The 14,670-nt window shown below is 32.1% G+C and overlaps 1 protein-coding gene and 1 pseudogene across 1 annotated transcript; one reads left to right on the top strand and one right to left on the bottom strand.

The window, feature by feature from the left end:
- The first annotated feature begins 5,941 nt into the window (after positions 1–5,941).
- Positions 5,942–6,418, top strand: LOC110726725. The gene has a single exon (XM_021906208.1). It carries the CDS (start codon positions 5,942–5,944, stop codon positions 6,416–6,418), a length of 477 nt encoding a protein of 158 aa, XP_021761900.1.
- Positions 6,419–6,603: 185 nt separating this feature from the next.
- LOC110729483 lies at positions 6,604–14,670 on the bottom strand (annotated as a pseudogene).

Here is a 14,670-nt window from a genome sequence, read left to right as displayed (position 1 = left end):
AGTGATAATGAATTTATCTATACTCCATTTATTAATTTTGTTTCCTTTAGGTTTAAAATAAACATATAACTATCCAAAGTCATTCTTGCAATAGAAAATGAGTATATTCATTCTTAACAGGACCGTCTTGGAAGATTTTGGGGCCCTATTCTAAAATAAAATTTGGGGCTCTCTATATTTAATTATAAAACTTATACAAACTCAAAAGTTTACAACCAGAATTTAGATAAACAATATTTATTTCAATATGCTACTCTCTTTGTTGTAGCAATAGAATAATCAAAGTAATCAAACTTTGCCCAAAATTAAGTAAAATAAAATTAAATATAAGAATTGTCTTACCTTACTTTGGATTTCAAAGTAAATCGGCAACCGCAAGACCAATCGATACTATGATGGTGAATTATGAACTCTAGAACTTAAAATTGAAGGTAATTATGTAGTTTACCCAATTATTGCAATTGAACCACTGTACTGTACATATGAGGAATTTAGGTTTTTTTTTTTTTAAAAAAAAAAAAAGTAGAATTGGGATGAAATAAAAAGGGGAGTATTTAAGTGTGACGAATGATTATACATTACAATGAAATTGAAAACTTAGTGTTCATAGTAATGTAGATTCATCTAAACATGGAGAAAATATTTTAAATTTCCATATATAATTGACAAAATTACATGGAAAAGAAGAGAAAAAATAGAATTAATTGATTGAATCTGACAAAAATAAGAAAAAAAAATGTCAAGTTTAAAGGAGAAGATAAAAAAAAAAAAAGAGAATTAAGGGAATAAGGGGTTGAATTGGGATGGAAAACTGACATGGGAATCAGAGAACTGTAGACGTGATTTTAGGAATCATTAAAATAAAATAGGAGAGAGAAGAAGTAATAAGCAAAAAATTAATCCAGTAACTAAAAAATCCAAACTTAAAAATAAAAATAAAAAAAATTAAGACAAGGGCTACTAATATGTTTGGGCCTGTTTTCAAAAAAAAAAATAAAAAATATGTTTGGGCCTCAATTTTTGGGGGCCCAGTGCTTCAGCACGGGTTGCACACCCTTAGCTACAGCCATGATATTTAAGGAAAAATTGTCTGGAATTACTAGCTTAATAGGTCAATTTGTGAACAACTATTCCCTAAAAAGTTATTTAAAAAACTACCCCTAAAATTTAAAAAGTTTGGGTAGCACTAGCCTTTTTCATTTTTCGGCAACTAATTCCAGCAAGTGGGCCCCATATGTTATTTTTCCTCAAAAAATTTGGTTTTTGGATTGAGTCTTTGCAAAGAAGAGAATGGTTGGTTAATATATAGGAGGGCGAGGATGTTTTTTTTTGGAGAGAAAATAACAAACGGGCCCCACTCGCCGGAATTAGTTGTTGAAAAATGAAAAAGGGTAGTGCTACTCAAACTTTTTAAATTTTAGGGGTAGTTTTTTTATAAAACTTTTTAGCGAGTAGTTGTTCACAAATTGACATGTTAAGTGAGTAGTTCCTGACAATTTTTCCTATATTTAAACTTGCATGTATTAAATGAAAAGAAATCTCTTTAACATTTTACCATTTATCAGTGTTCTTATGAACCAAATCACGAACCTATATGGGTTCAATTTTACTCTTTTAATCTATATAATACAAGATATTCTTTTAAAGGTTCATATACTTATAAGGATCTTGCTAACAAGTGTCACGGGGCGTTAGATAAGGGATTAATATGTTACTTAGAATAGTATTAAGTTCGGAATGCATGATAAAATCACGCGTCGATTGGTGTAATTAATGTTAATTTCACTATAATATTTCCACAGTTAGCTCTCTTATCTAACGTCCCAGCTCAGGGGTGCTCGTTAGCTTTTGCCTACTTATAATTGAATTGTAACAAAATTCTAGTAATTAATATGTTAGTATTTTATTTTATTGAAGGGAAATTAATATGTTAATATAAAACGCACTTTATAAAAGAGTATATAAAAAAAATTCACCATTACTCATTAAACTCACTTTGTAAAATTTTGTGTAAAATGAATGTTATGATTTGTAAACAAGAGTGATATACTAATTTATAATTTTATAAAGGGTAATGATATATGTAGCTCTTAGGGCTATATATATGCATTAAATATACTTCCTCAAATGGAAGTAAGTTGGGAATTCATGATAAAATCACGCACAAATCGGTGTAATTAATGTTGATTTATACTAAGATTTCCCTTTTTAGCTTCTTATACATAGTCCTTAGGCTATGTTTATCATTTTCCTTTTATAAATGTGTTCTTTTCACCTAGTTAGACCTAAACTTATCTGAACTGAACTTATCTGAACTTATTAAACTTATTAGACCTTAATGAACTTATTAAACTTTTTTTTTTTTTTTGAAGACAGATCTTATTAAACTTATTGGAACTTATTAAACCTTGTTGAGCTTATTAGAACTTATTGGACCTTATTAATCGAAACTTATTAAACCTTATTATAATTAGACCTTATTAATATTAGATTTGATTAGAACTTATTGGAACTTATTAGACCTTATTTAACTTATTGGAACTTATTAGACCTTATTCAACTTATTGGAATAGAACTTATTAAATCTTATTGAACTTATTAGACCTTATTGAACTTAATTATTAAACCTTATTAAATTTATTGGACCTTATTGTAACTTATTTGAACTTGTCTGAACTGATGTGAACTTATTAGACCTAAAACTTATTTTTATAAGGTGAATAGTTTAAGCCCATCTATTCTGATCCCAATATAACTTGCTCATTTGATGATCTTCTTCCACATTTCCCAATAAATTTATATGCATGCCTAAGAGGTTTAACTAACGAGCAGTATCCAATTAAAATTCTTGTGTTAGATCATTAAATAAAAACATTTTCAATTAATAAAAGGCAAATCTTTAAAAAAAAACAACGGAAAACGCCATCTTTAATGTTGAAATTCGAAGCAGCTTTAATGGAAGATATAGATCTCAATGCTTCAATGGAGACAACCCCAACAACTATTTTCGAAGTCAAAGTAAACGAAAACCCTAAGAACAAATGGATAAATAAAGGACATGGTTAACCCTAAAGGGTATAGTAGGGGTTTCGTCCCCCTCCATTGATTTCCCCATTGAAGCAGCTCGTTCCTTTTATTGAAGCTTCGTTTTCTTGAGCTTCATATAATTGACAAAAATATCCTTACTTTTTTGTAGGAAAAATTATGTTGATAACCCTAGGATAAACACACCAAAAGTTTATCCTATTAATTTAACGTGTATTTTCTCTTAACTAACAGTTTTGCGGTGTACTGGCCAATATCTATTAGTAGCTGATTTTTCCTCCTCAAATTAAAGCATGAATCATGAGATTAACTACTAGTGGATATATCATTACTTCATTAGTGGATATATTCATTATGCATCTTTTACATAAGCACATCCATCACGCTGACATGTATTATAACCTAAATTAATTGCGGCTCCATTTCTAACAAAAAAAACTAAGGGTTTATTAAGTAATTGTATATTACATGGAAAATAACCCTCAATTGCACTTCTTATTTAAGTCTTTCACTCTTTCTTCATGTGTCAAAGGATCCACAGTATACAAAATATTAAAATATGAAATTAAAGTATATATATACGTAGTATTAAAGTATGAAAGTATATATGGTTTTTATATAATTTGAACTTATGACCATCAATAAATAACTTAAAAGGAGAATCAAGGTTGACTTAGTTAGTTAGAGACCCTCATTCCATACCTGAAGTAACTAACTTAAAAGTCTTACTATCTTAGCCATATTCATGCTTTCTTACTTAATTTTACTCAAAACATATCTCCTCGCAACTTTGATTATATATGATCATTTTGCTTTTTTTTATTTTTTATTTATTTTTTCCCCTCAGTTTAATCGGGGACATCACTCGAATCACACACTAGTCATTTAGTTGGTTATTCATCAAAACTTTATTTTCAGCCATAGTTTTATTATAGCATTCCTAATAAATGCACATTCTCAACATAAGTTCGGCCACCCAATGAATAATTTTCAACTCCACCAGCATTGCACTATAATATGTTAAGCAAAGGCCAATGGGGTAGACTTTGAGAAAACAACAGAATTCACATACGCAAAAATGCTGAGACTTTTACACCATCAGTCTATCACCAAGCACTAATTGAGACAACAGCCAAGACTCGAGCACCTAATTCAAACCCAATTATGCCATTATTTAGTGGTATCCAAGAAAATAATTAGGAGACATAATTAAGGTAAATACAGAATAAATTCAGCCATCAAACAATACGAATTCCATAACACAAATTTCAAATAGTAAAGCAATCAAGTAGCAAGTTCCACTAACTGAATTGAAAGCCACAATTGGACGGTAAAAAAGTGCAGCTAGTAATTTCCATCTATCCTATGACGTATATTTTTCTTCACTCAGTAGTTCCAATAAACTCCACATTTTCTACTTTATCCCAAGTATGATTACAATAAGAATGCTTTCTTCATATAATTTATTTGCAAATTGAATTAGGTAACTTTTATTTTTTAAAAAAAACTTATTTAACTTTAAATAAGTGAAAATAATGTGACTAGAAGTCTAGAATAGGGCCAAATCTTTACAAATTACATTTTAAATAGTTTTAATTAAAAATTAAAAATTAAAAAATAAAAAATAAAATATAAAATTATAGTATCCTTATTGTTTTGGTGTTTTTGGAGTTTGTAAATTATTAAATACGAAAAAACATTTAAGTTATCGAAAAAAGAAAGATATAACTTAAAACAAAAGATTTAGATTACTCTGGCTTTTAAAGCTTGATTAACAGCCCTCTGTTTATATGAAAGATCAGCTATGCTTTTCAAGCTTTTACCGACCAAGATCAAAGCAAAGAGTTAATTCTTTATCTATATCTTCAAGCATGCGTTCTTAATCCAATGAACTTCATTTCCTACAATAAAAAAGATAGTCAATTTTACAATACAATAGTCAAGCAAATCAGGCTGTATACAACCGCCCACTATCCAATTAACCTTAGTGGTTCTAGAAAAAACAAATTATAAAAGATAAAGTAGCTAATCATAACAAATGAATATGGCATACAGTGATAAAATTATCTCCAACTTGCTACGCAATGATAAAATTATCTCCAACTTGCTACGCAATGATAAAATCACTACTTGAGAATTACCAACTTCATTTAAGGGATTACTGTAAGACATATATTAAAATCATTCAACGTGTTACTACGAATATGTACTCCCTCTACCCCAATTTGATTATCACGTTTGATTTTCATACTTTACAACGGCTCAACACACAAATTTTCTCATCATCATAGTTAAAAAATTTCAAGTACGAATTAAAAAAGAATAGACACATCAAAACGACTCTAATATCACAAATATACCTATGCATTTATATATTAGTGAACGGTTAAAGTTATTATATGAATAGTACAAAAGCTAGTGTAGCGGTTAAATTGGGATGGAGGGAGTACGTCACCATAACCAATTAGCCGTGTGCTACCACTACAACAATTTTCTACCAAGGATTGGATTGTCTTGCCTTACTCCTACCTTGCTAACCAGCCAAAAGAAGTAAAAACAGAGTTTTATTATGTTGTTTAAGTCACTTTCAAGATAATGACAATAGAGCACATTGTTGCACAACTTATAAATTTAGTGTTTTTTAATGGGATAATCCTGTCTCAACTCTCAATCAAGTCACAATCACTTCACAAAAAGTGAACAATAAACAAAGTTTTTAGTCCAACTCAAAATCAACCAAATCAAGAAGTGGGGTCATAGAAATCAGACATAAAGCTCTTAGCCACTGGCCTTTAAATTTGTAAATTCCATAACATAATCCTTTGATAGTTCACTGAAAATAGTTCTCATTCTCATATCAATCTCTAAAATATCCATACTTAAAAGCCATTCAGTCATGGGGAATTGCTTAAGATCACAAGGAAAACTAGTACAGGTTGCGAAACCCGATGGTAAGATACTCGAATACAAAGCATCCATGAGAGTAATCGACGTGCTGTCAGAATTCCAGGGACATGGACTGTCAGATAATCTTCCAGTCCTGCAATATATGAAGCCGAATATCGAATTGATGGCAGGTCACCTATACTATCTTATACCTCTTCCAGTTCAATCTCCAAAGGTTAAAAAGAAGGTAAGTTTTGCTGAACCAGAAAAAGTGGAAGAAAGTAAGAGCAAAGACACAAGTTTAACCATAAAGTTGGTTATCAGCAAGCAAGAGCTGAAGGAGATGCTAGAAAAAGGAGCTGTCTCACTGGATGAACTAGTTTCAAAGCCACAGAATGATAGGTGTCGGACTGAGAAGCTCGATGAGCAGAGCTATGGAAGCAAGACATGGATGCCTTCTTTAAAAAGCATACATGAAGTAGACTAATACAAACTGTTTCCATATATTTTGTTTCAACACCATACAATCTAACATATCAATACAAAACATTCTGTTAGCTAGTATTCTTACTCTCAAGTGTTGCTCTTTTGTCTTTTTTGTTGATTGTCCAAACATTTATTAGCTACATGCCTACAGCATCCAATACAATCATCTACGTTGCATGAAAACAGATACAGGAGACTGGGGAAGATTAATGATTTCCATACAGCACGTAAACACAAAAACTAAACAATAAATAATTTTTTTTGTTTGCACATCTAATTTTTTTTTTTTTAAACTGTAACTAAACAAAATAATTAAAAGGGTAATAAAAACTAGTTTAGTTTACTCTTAGGATATTAAAAAAAATAAAATAAAATAAATAAATAAATAAAATTGTGATCCATTGTTGAGGGGAAAAACTTGCAGGAAATTGAAAAGTTAAGATTCTTAGCTTCAAAAACAGAACACGTGACCTTCACACAAGTTTCTTATTGTGTCAAGGCAGGTCATGTAACTAGTAACACTAACACAGATTTAACAAAACTAGTACAAATAAAGCTGCAGTTCAGAGCTTCAGACCTGTTATGGAGGCAATAGTGTACTTGAAGAAGAAGTTGTCTGCGTTGACCATAGATCTTCATTAAGCAAGTCTAGTTCAGGCACAGAAAATCAAAGTTAAAAGTGAAAAGAGAATGTCATAACTCGGGTAGGGTGATGTATGTAAAAATACTCCTAATTGGTCCGGCTATGTTGGTGCTAGAGGGCATGGCTGTCAACATCTCCAGGACAGACTAACCTTCTAATCAACTCTTCTTATCTTCTTTTTATATTCCTTAATCTCTAATTCTCTTATCCATGATAACCTCTTGCTTTGATTATTACTTCAGCACCTACCTGTTCCTCTCAAACTTAACTTTACCAACTAGATTTTACGAAATGTTTGAAAAGTCGGGTTTAACCTAGCGAATAACAAGCTTATCAGGACTAGGAGGACAATCTATAATCAATAGCACAAATAAATCTAGTCTAGCCTTAACCAGCTTACACATTCTAAAGATCCGAAACAAAATTAATCCGACTCTTTGAGGAAAGATCATGTACATCTACACTACCCACAAATCATGCGAATAATGAAATCCACTATAGATGGTGGTAATTGTTGATGCATAGATCCCAAAGGAGAGAGTGTATAAACCATATGATCCCAACTCGATGCAATGCATTTTTACAAGATCATTCCAGTTATTATATTAAGGAGAAATGTCAGTTAAAAAGAATTACTATTATTTATATGTTCAATTCTAGGTAAGAACTCTGCAGTTTATGCAGAAAATCCAAGAAAGAATCACCTACTGATCTCTTTTCAAAGGCTTTAATCTCTTCGACAACAGAAATAAATGAATAACACCATAACATAACACACATGAAACAAGTACTTCTCATCATATGCAATCTACATCCTTGCAAAGAGGCAAATTGCAGTATTTCACCATACCCTTGGCCTGGAAAAGTATCAACTAACACGATACTTCAAAAGAAGCAAGTACAGTTAAGTCAAAGGTTTGATCAAGTCCATTACAATCAAAGACAAAAAAACAAAAGGTCTCTCTAGCAATGGCATGTTCAACTCCTGCGAAAATGGATGGTTAATATGTTTAAGTTACAACAGATACTACTTTCATAGTCAAAAAATAGATATCACTACCAGCACCATGATATATTGGTGGTTGACCAGGCAAATTTACTAGGTAGAACTATGATTCCCACCACACTCCTCATAATAGCAACCTCAGAAAAAATTGGTTAAAGTAGTAGTTGCTTCTTACATATTGCATGATAATCATTTTAACTTGGGGCCTTGAAGTAATACAGGGGTTTGACATGTTCAAATACTGATCATCACATATAGGCAACTAGTTTCTCTCTTTTATTTCTCCTGAATTTTCTTTTCTATCTTACAAATCATTCACCTTTTGATTCCACATCATCTTGAGTTTTATATTCATTCAATACTCCATAATTAAACCCACTACTAGATTCAATAAATTAATACCATGACATTTAACATGATTATAATTTTCTGCATTGAATAGTAAATATAGAATGGTTCTTAAATTAAACTGAAATGACAAAAATGTGATAAGATGGAAAGATTATTAAAAAATGCAAAAAAAAAGAAAAAGAAAAAAGTGGAACATCTTTCAACCCCATTGGCACCAAAAGAATTATGCTTATCTGCCAGCAATGAAAGAAAAGAAGACCGGCAAAGAAATGAGAAAGCAAACCCAAACAATGGTGAACATGAACCTAAAGTAATCTGCAACTATAAGCAAATATAGTGCTTGTTTGGTTTATGTAATGTAAACATGGAAACAAAACTAATTAAGGAAACAAAAATAATTGAAGATCCCATAAAATCACTTCCTAGGAAGTTATAGTTCCCCCTAGAATGAAGTCAAACTTCTTGCAGGGTGTTTTACTTCCCATGATTAACCAAACAACTTTTATCATTAGAATGAAATCATATTGAAAAAATCAACTTTCTATGAAGTACTATGTTCAAGCAAAAGATCATGAACATAGGAGCCTTTGGAAGTAATACTTCCTAAGAAGTTGATTTTCCTAAGTAGTTCCAATTCCTAGGAAGGGTAAAAAGTTGTTTGATCAATCATGAGAAATACTACTTCCCACATAAAAAGTTCAACTTGGCAAGAGGTAAGCAATTTCTCCCATTTAATGAAAAGTAATACTAACTCATAATATTTTCGTCAACTAAGCTACTCCATAATTTCCACTTTCCAAGGGTGTTTTATTTTATTTATTTTAATTTTTTTTTTTTTTTTTTTTTTTTTTTGTCGGCCAAGAAAGTACTTGCAATCATCAGGAAGCCTCAATCCTATCAAAGTGCTTAAGAGTAGGGGACTGATGTTTTTAATTCAAAAAAGAGGAGAAATTTTCCAAAGAAACCATTTTTTTTTATCTGAATCATAGTCTGTGGTATTCAAAACATCTGTTACTGCAAACCTTAAAGAGTAGGGAATTGAATTCAAACTGTAATTGATATGAAATTGAAAGGACCGGATTAAGCAGAAGCTGAACAAACATATCTGAAACAGGTGCTAACCTTCAGAGTGCTTTTCTGAAACGACAGAAGAAACTGACGGTAAACTTTGGGAGCAAACAATAATTGAAATGGCCTTCTGCATGGTAAACATATTAGGAATCACACATCTAATTGTTCTCTTTGCATTTCAAGCAAACTCGGCATATTGCGGCTCAAATATAATCCTACAACTTTAGTAAAAACACACCTACACAACCACTCCACAATGTAACTATGACCCAAGTCACAAGAGCCACCTCTAAGTACGACAGATAACTAGCACCAGATAATGCCCAAAATTTATTGCAAAGCCCGAAATTATATTTCAAATGATATTCACATCGTTTGAAAGAGTTTAACACTCACAAGATGGTACACTTTTTTTTCCAAGGTGATAGGGTAATAGTTGTAAATTGACAACAGACAGGAAAAACTGAAAAAGAAAAATATATAAATAAATTATATTACAAGATAATTGTATATATACACATTCAAAGGATCTAAGCACACTCTTACATCATTTTGTTCTTCATCAAGTCATTGACTATAATCTGGTGCTGCTCCATTCAAGGAATCCGTATGAGCTGTTAAGAACTAGTGTTCCTCCTTTCAACTTCTAGAGAAATTTCATTACGGCGAGTAAATGGAAGTGTGAATGGTGGGTTATACTGCAAAAATAAAACCTTGTTAAATTCAAAGCAACACTTGGAAAAACTCTGCTTATGAAAAAATGAATATTTTTGCCCCAACATTCTACCTCTACTTTATTCACTTGATTAGAAATAGAATGTATTACCTATCTGAGAAGAAAGTAGGGGTCAAAAATTTAATAATTCTACCAAATCACTTTCAGAAACCCTATGGTATTACCTGTGCAACTTCTACTTCAGCTCCCACTTTTACTTTAAACTCCAAGTCATTCTTCAGAGCATCTCTCAATTTTGACTCTCGTTGTTTGACCTCTTCATCAGTGACATTACCTAGTTTCCAATTATAAGATTACAACAAATTATTAAGAGCAAGTTTACCATGAGTAGAAGAATATCAAACATTAGGCTATATGATGCAAATAAGCAAGCATTGCACAGAGAATCAAACAATAAGAAATATAATCTTAGATATCAGAGAAACAACCAAGCTGATAGAATCTTATCAAGAAAATATAGTCATACCAACATCCGGTGAGCAACTTTTAAGCACACTCAAAAGTATAAAATCTTTTCTAGTCACCCTAGAGTAAAGGTTCTGAGCTTTTTCACAATTTAACATCCCATACTCAGAGGATTTTTCTGGGAATATTCTTCTATAACAATCAATGCTATTCTTCATGTGTAAGATGTGTTCTTTCTAACCTGTACTACCTATAGTGTAATAGTTGTCCATACAACAACAACAACAACAACAACAATAATAATAATAATAATAATAATAATAATAATAATAATAATAATAATAATAATAATAATAATAATAATAATAATAATAATACTCGGATAAGAGTTAAAAGAAAATGTATATGGATGTATACTTCAAAAATATGATGCAGCTGGATTGCACAATAGCATTTTCTGGTATGTCATCTTCCGGGCTGCATGCAGGTTGTTTGTGTAGCATACAATACTTGAAATCAATCACAACTATATACTAAGCACAATCCTGTTTAGTATAAGTAACACTACTTATTTGTAGATAAATATTTCCATGTGTTCAGATATCCTTTTTAAGCCATGTTATTTTCCATATGTTTAGTAAAGCTGCCAATGGCCAATTATCAAACATATTATCCACCGGTATTTTTTGCAGATTTAAGTTCAGAGTCAAAATCAGTAATGATTTTTTTCCCTCCATTTCTCCTCATAGAATAATAAGAGGACAAACCTGAGAAGGCAGCAACTGCAACCATTGTCTTTGGCACCTCAGTGACCTTCACAGCTGAATCTTTAGGTATAGGCAAATTGGAACCGTATTTTGAAGGCAAGACAAAAGACATCTTCCATTTTTCTCTACCCCTTTCCTACTAAGTTTGAAATATTCCATAAGCCCATATGCATGAAGAATCGTATAAACTTGCAGGAAAAATAAATAAATTAATATTCTAGGGTAACTAAATGTGTCAACACTAAAAGGACCAGTGTAGTTCAGAAATAACCTGTTATAAAAAGAAAAAAAGAAAAAAGCGCAGAAACTGTAAGCAGAAAAAAGGTACTAGAATGATAAATTCCTACCCTCCTTGTAATCACAGGGGTCGTCATTTCCATTTTCTCTCCATCAGATGTCCTACGAGTGATAACAGGTGTTGTCATCTCCATTTTCTCATTTGTTATATTCTGACGAAGTGATAGTCCACATTAGAGCCACAATCTCAGCACAATATAGTACACAAGTTACAAGAGTGGACCACCCTTGCACTACAAAAATAAGAGGTAACCACTCAAAAGACTGAAAGAGTTATTGATGAATACCTTACCAAACAAATACTCAGCTAACACATTGAAGGACTGAGAAGACCCAAAGAAATCAAAGCCTTCTTTCCCAGGCATGGTTGTCTCTGCTATAAAATAAGGCTAGTGCACATTCAAAAACCTTTAATTAGAATTTAAAAGCACTAGCTCATAAGGGATGGACAAAGAGAAAGCAAAAGTATGGAGAGTGATGCTACCACATTCAAACTAATCAACTTGCAAATCTGATGCCAACACATACAAAGTAATAAACTTAAATAATCAATGCTACTATATAAACAATATATGAGTAGAACTTCGCAGATAGTTTTCCACAATATTAAAATTGTGTAGTGGAGAACTGGAGATATTGTTTGTCCCATCCAGTGAGATAGTTTTCCATCATGAAAGAGCTCAAGTGCAGGAGTCCAACACAAAAGGTGAAAATAAGAAATGTTTTCAGCAAAACACTACCCTCAATGGCTCAATGCCAACCAACACATGAAAAGTGAACGAAGATACAGAAAAGATACTAACTAAAGTCTAAGCAACATAATAGAAGGAAACAGACTAATAAACAATAAAACTTCTATGCTTCCCTCTCATCTGAGCTAAAAAAGCTATAAGAAAACCAAACATATGTTTGCACTTTGCAAAATCACACATTGTTTCTCCACATACAAGTCATTGCACAAACACATGTGAACTAAGAGTAAGTATTTAGGGTGCATTCTCTTCACCTTTTGAAAATAAGTTTCTGGCTAATCAAGGTTATCAGGTCCAATCAGGTGTAAACATAAGGTAAAATTGGGGCATGTTAGGTTCAATCAAGTCTAATTAGCTCAAGTGAAACGAATGCACCCATATGTTGGGGAGTAGAGATAAGTGCTTTAACAAGTATGCACAATTACAAATTCTCCCTCTATTATACTCATTGAACTCAAACAGAGAACAACATTAATTCACAAAAACAATATTTTTTGTAACAATGAAGAAAAGATACTAGGCAACTTAAGTTACAAGTTGACAGTCTTAGGTATTCCTTATCAACAAAATAAAGAATGTGGTTTGGAAGTGTTGGTACCTCAACTTCTCGGATCTCATACTGGTCCTTCCTACTCAACACCTTAAAATTCACAGTCTCAAGGTCCGGAACTAGAAACAAGACCCAAAAAAACAATAACAACTTTAGTGGAATGATATATCACAGCAAATAGAAGTTATCTTTAAAAAATAGTACGATTGATATGGGCATATGGCCATATTCTTCAAAATAAACTGGATTAGAATTAGCCACAAAATTTATCTGCGACCGTTAGGCACTAACGCATGATGTTCTTGCTGATGGAAATCCTTTCACACAAGACAAATGCATCAGAATGGTATCACTTCTTGTGAATACTTTTGTCTACTTTGCCATAATTTCCTTCATTAAGTTTTTCCTACTTTTACCAATAATCCACAATATCATCTTGCCTCATGCTCGTGGAGGAGGATCTTTGTGGATGAACACATGAGATAGACTCTTGGTTCATGCATTTGGGAATAACGCTATGGCATTGTTGTTGTTTTTATTTGTTGTTACGAATACTCCACAATCTTACTTATAATTCTAGCCAATTGTCATTACTATCAAAGTCGAAATCCCCACAACAAGAGACACCCTCTTCTTTCTTTACTTCTCAAAAAAAAATCCATTAAAGAAGGACCAACTAGTGACAAATTAAGGACTTGGAATGAGAGTATGCTGATAAAAAAAAAATGAGGGCTATTAAATAAAGAAAGTTATAACTTTTTATTCTTAATCCTAAAACAAATTCAATTTTTATTGAAACAATAGGAGTGTAGCCATCCTCTTATGTTCCTTCAAACCATCCTTTTCCTTCAAACAATAGGAGTGTAATCAAATGTCAGAATATTAAACTATATCTCCTACCAAGTGAATCTACTCAACTATGTAACTAAAATTTTATCATTTACAGTTGAATGCATTCTCCTTCTCCAAAACAAATAATTTGCACAAACCAGCAATATTTCAAATTCATGTAAATCAAATTTCTCAATGCTAATATACAATAATTACTATTTAGGATAAAATCTAATGCCTGAATTCATAAAAACTTGCTCTGATTAGTAAAATGATCAACAAGAGAGGCTTAGCTAAGAGGAAGATGAACGAGTACCAGTCATTAAAGCTTATTCGAGATTCCGACTCTCGAATCGCTTCGGAACAACATACTTGCTAGTCTCAGCAACTAAATCAGCCACAACTGCAATATCAAAGCACATAAACATCCATAAAATCAATCAAACTAGAAAACCTAGAAAATTCCAGACAAAAGGCGGAAAAATCAATTGAAACTCGTTGAATTGTAAACAAATAAATTCATATTTAACCTCGTTGGGAGACAGAAGCAGATTGCGAAGCGAGCGCGAAGAGGAGAGAGACGCGAGCTTCGAAAGCCGACATGGTTGGGCGTTGCTGCGGTTTCGAAGCAGGAGAACGAAGCATGGTGCGATCATTCGCCATTGATTTAACTGTAGTATTGAGTATAGATATTGGCAGTTTTGGTGCTGCCATTTTTGTAATGCTGAGAAAGAAACACTGAAACAGAGAGTGCACTCAGAAAAGAATACGTGAAGATGGAGAAATGTTGTTTCAATTTTCAATTACCGTTTTGTGGTCATTAGTAAAGCTAACTGTTTTCCGG

The sequence above is a fragment of the Chenopodium quinoa genome, unplaced genomic scaffold (genome assembly GCF_001683475.1).
Source record: "Chenopodium quinoa cultivar QQ74 unplaced genomic scaffold, ASM168347v1, whole genome shotgun sequence".
In the NCBI taxonomy this organism is placed as follows: domain Eukaryota; kingdom Viridiplantae; phylum Streptophyta; class Magnoliopsida; order Caryophyllales; family Amaranthaceae; genus Chenopodium; species Chenopodium quinoa.
This window is presented reverse-complemented; position numbering and strand designations above follow the sequence as displayed.

Coding starts and splice junctions, on each gene's coding strand:
- LOC110726725 (XM_021906208.1), top strand. CDS start 5,942: ATGGGGAATTGCTTAAGATCACAAGGAAAACTAGTACAGGTTGCGAAA.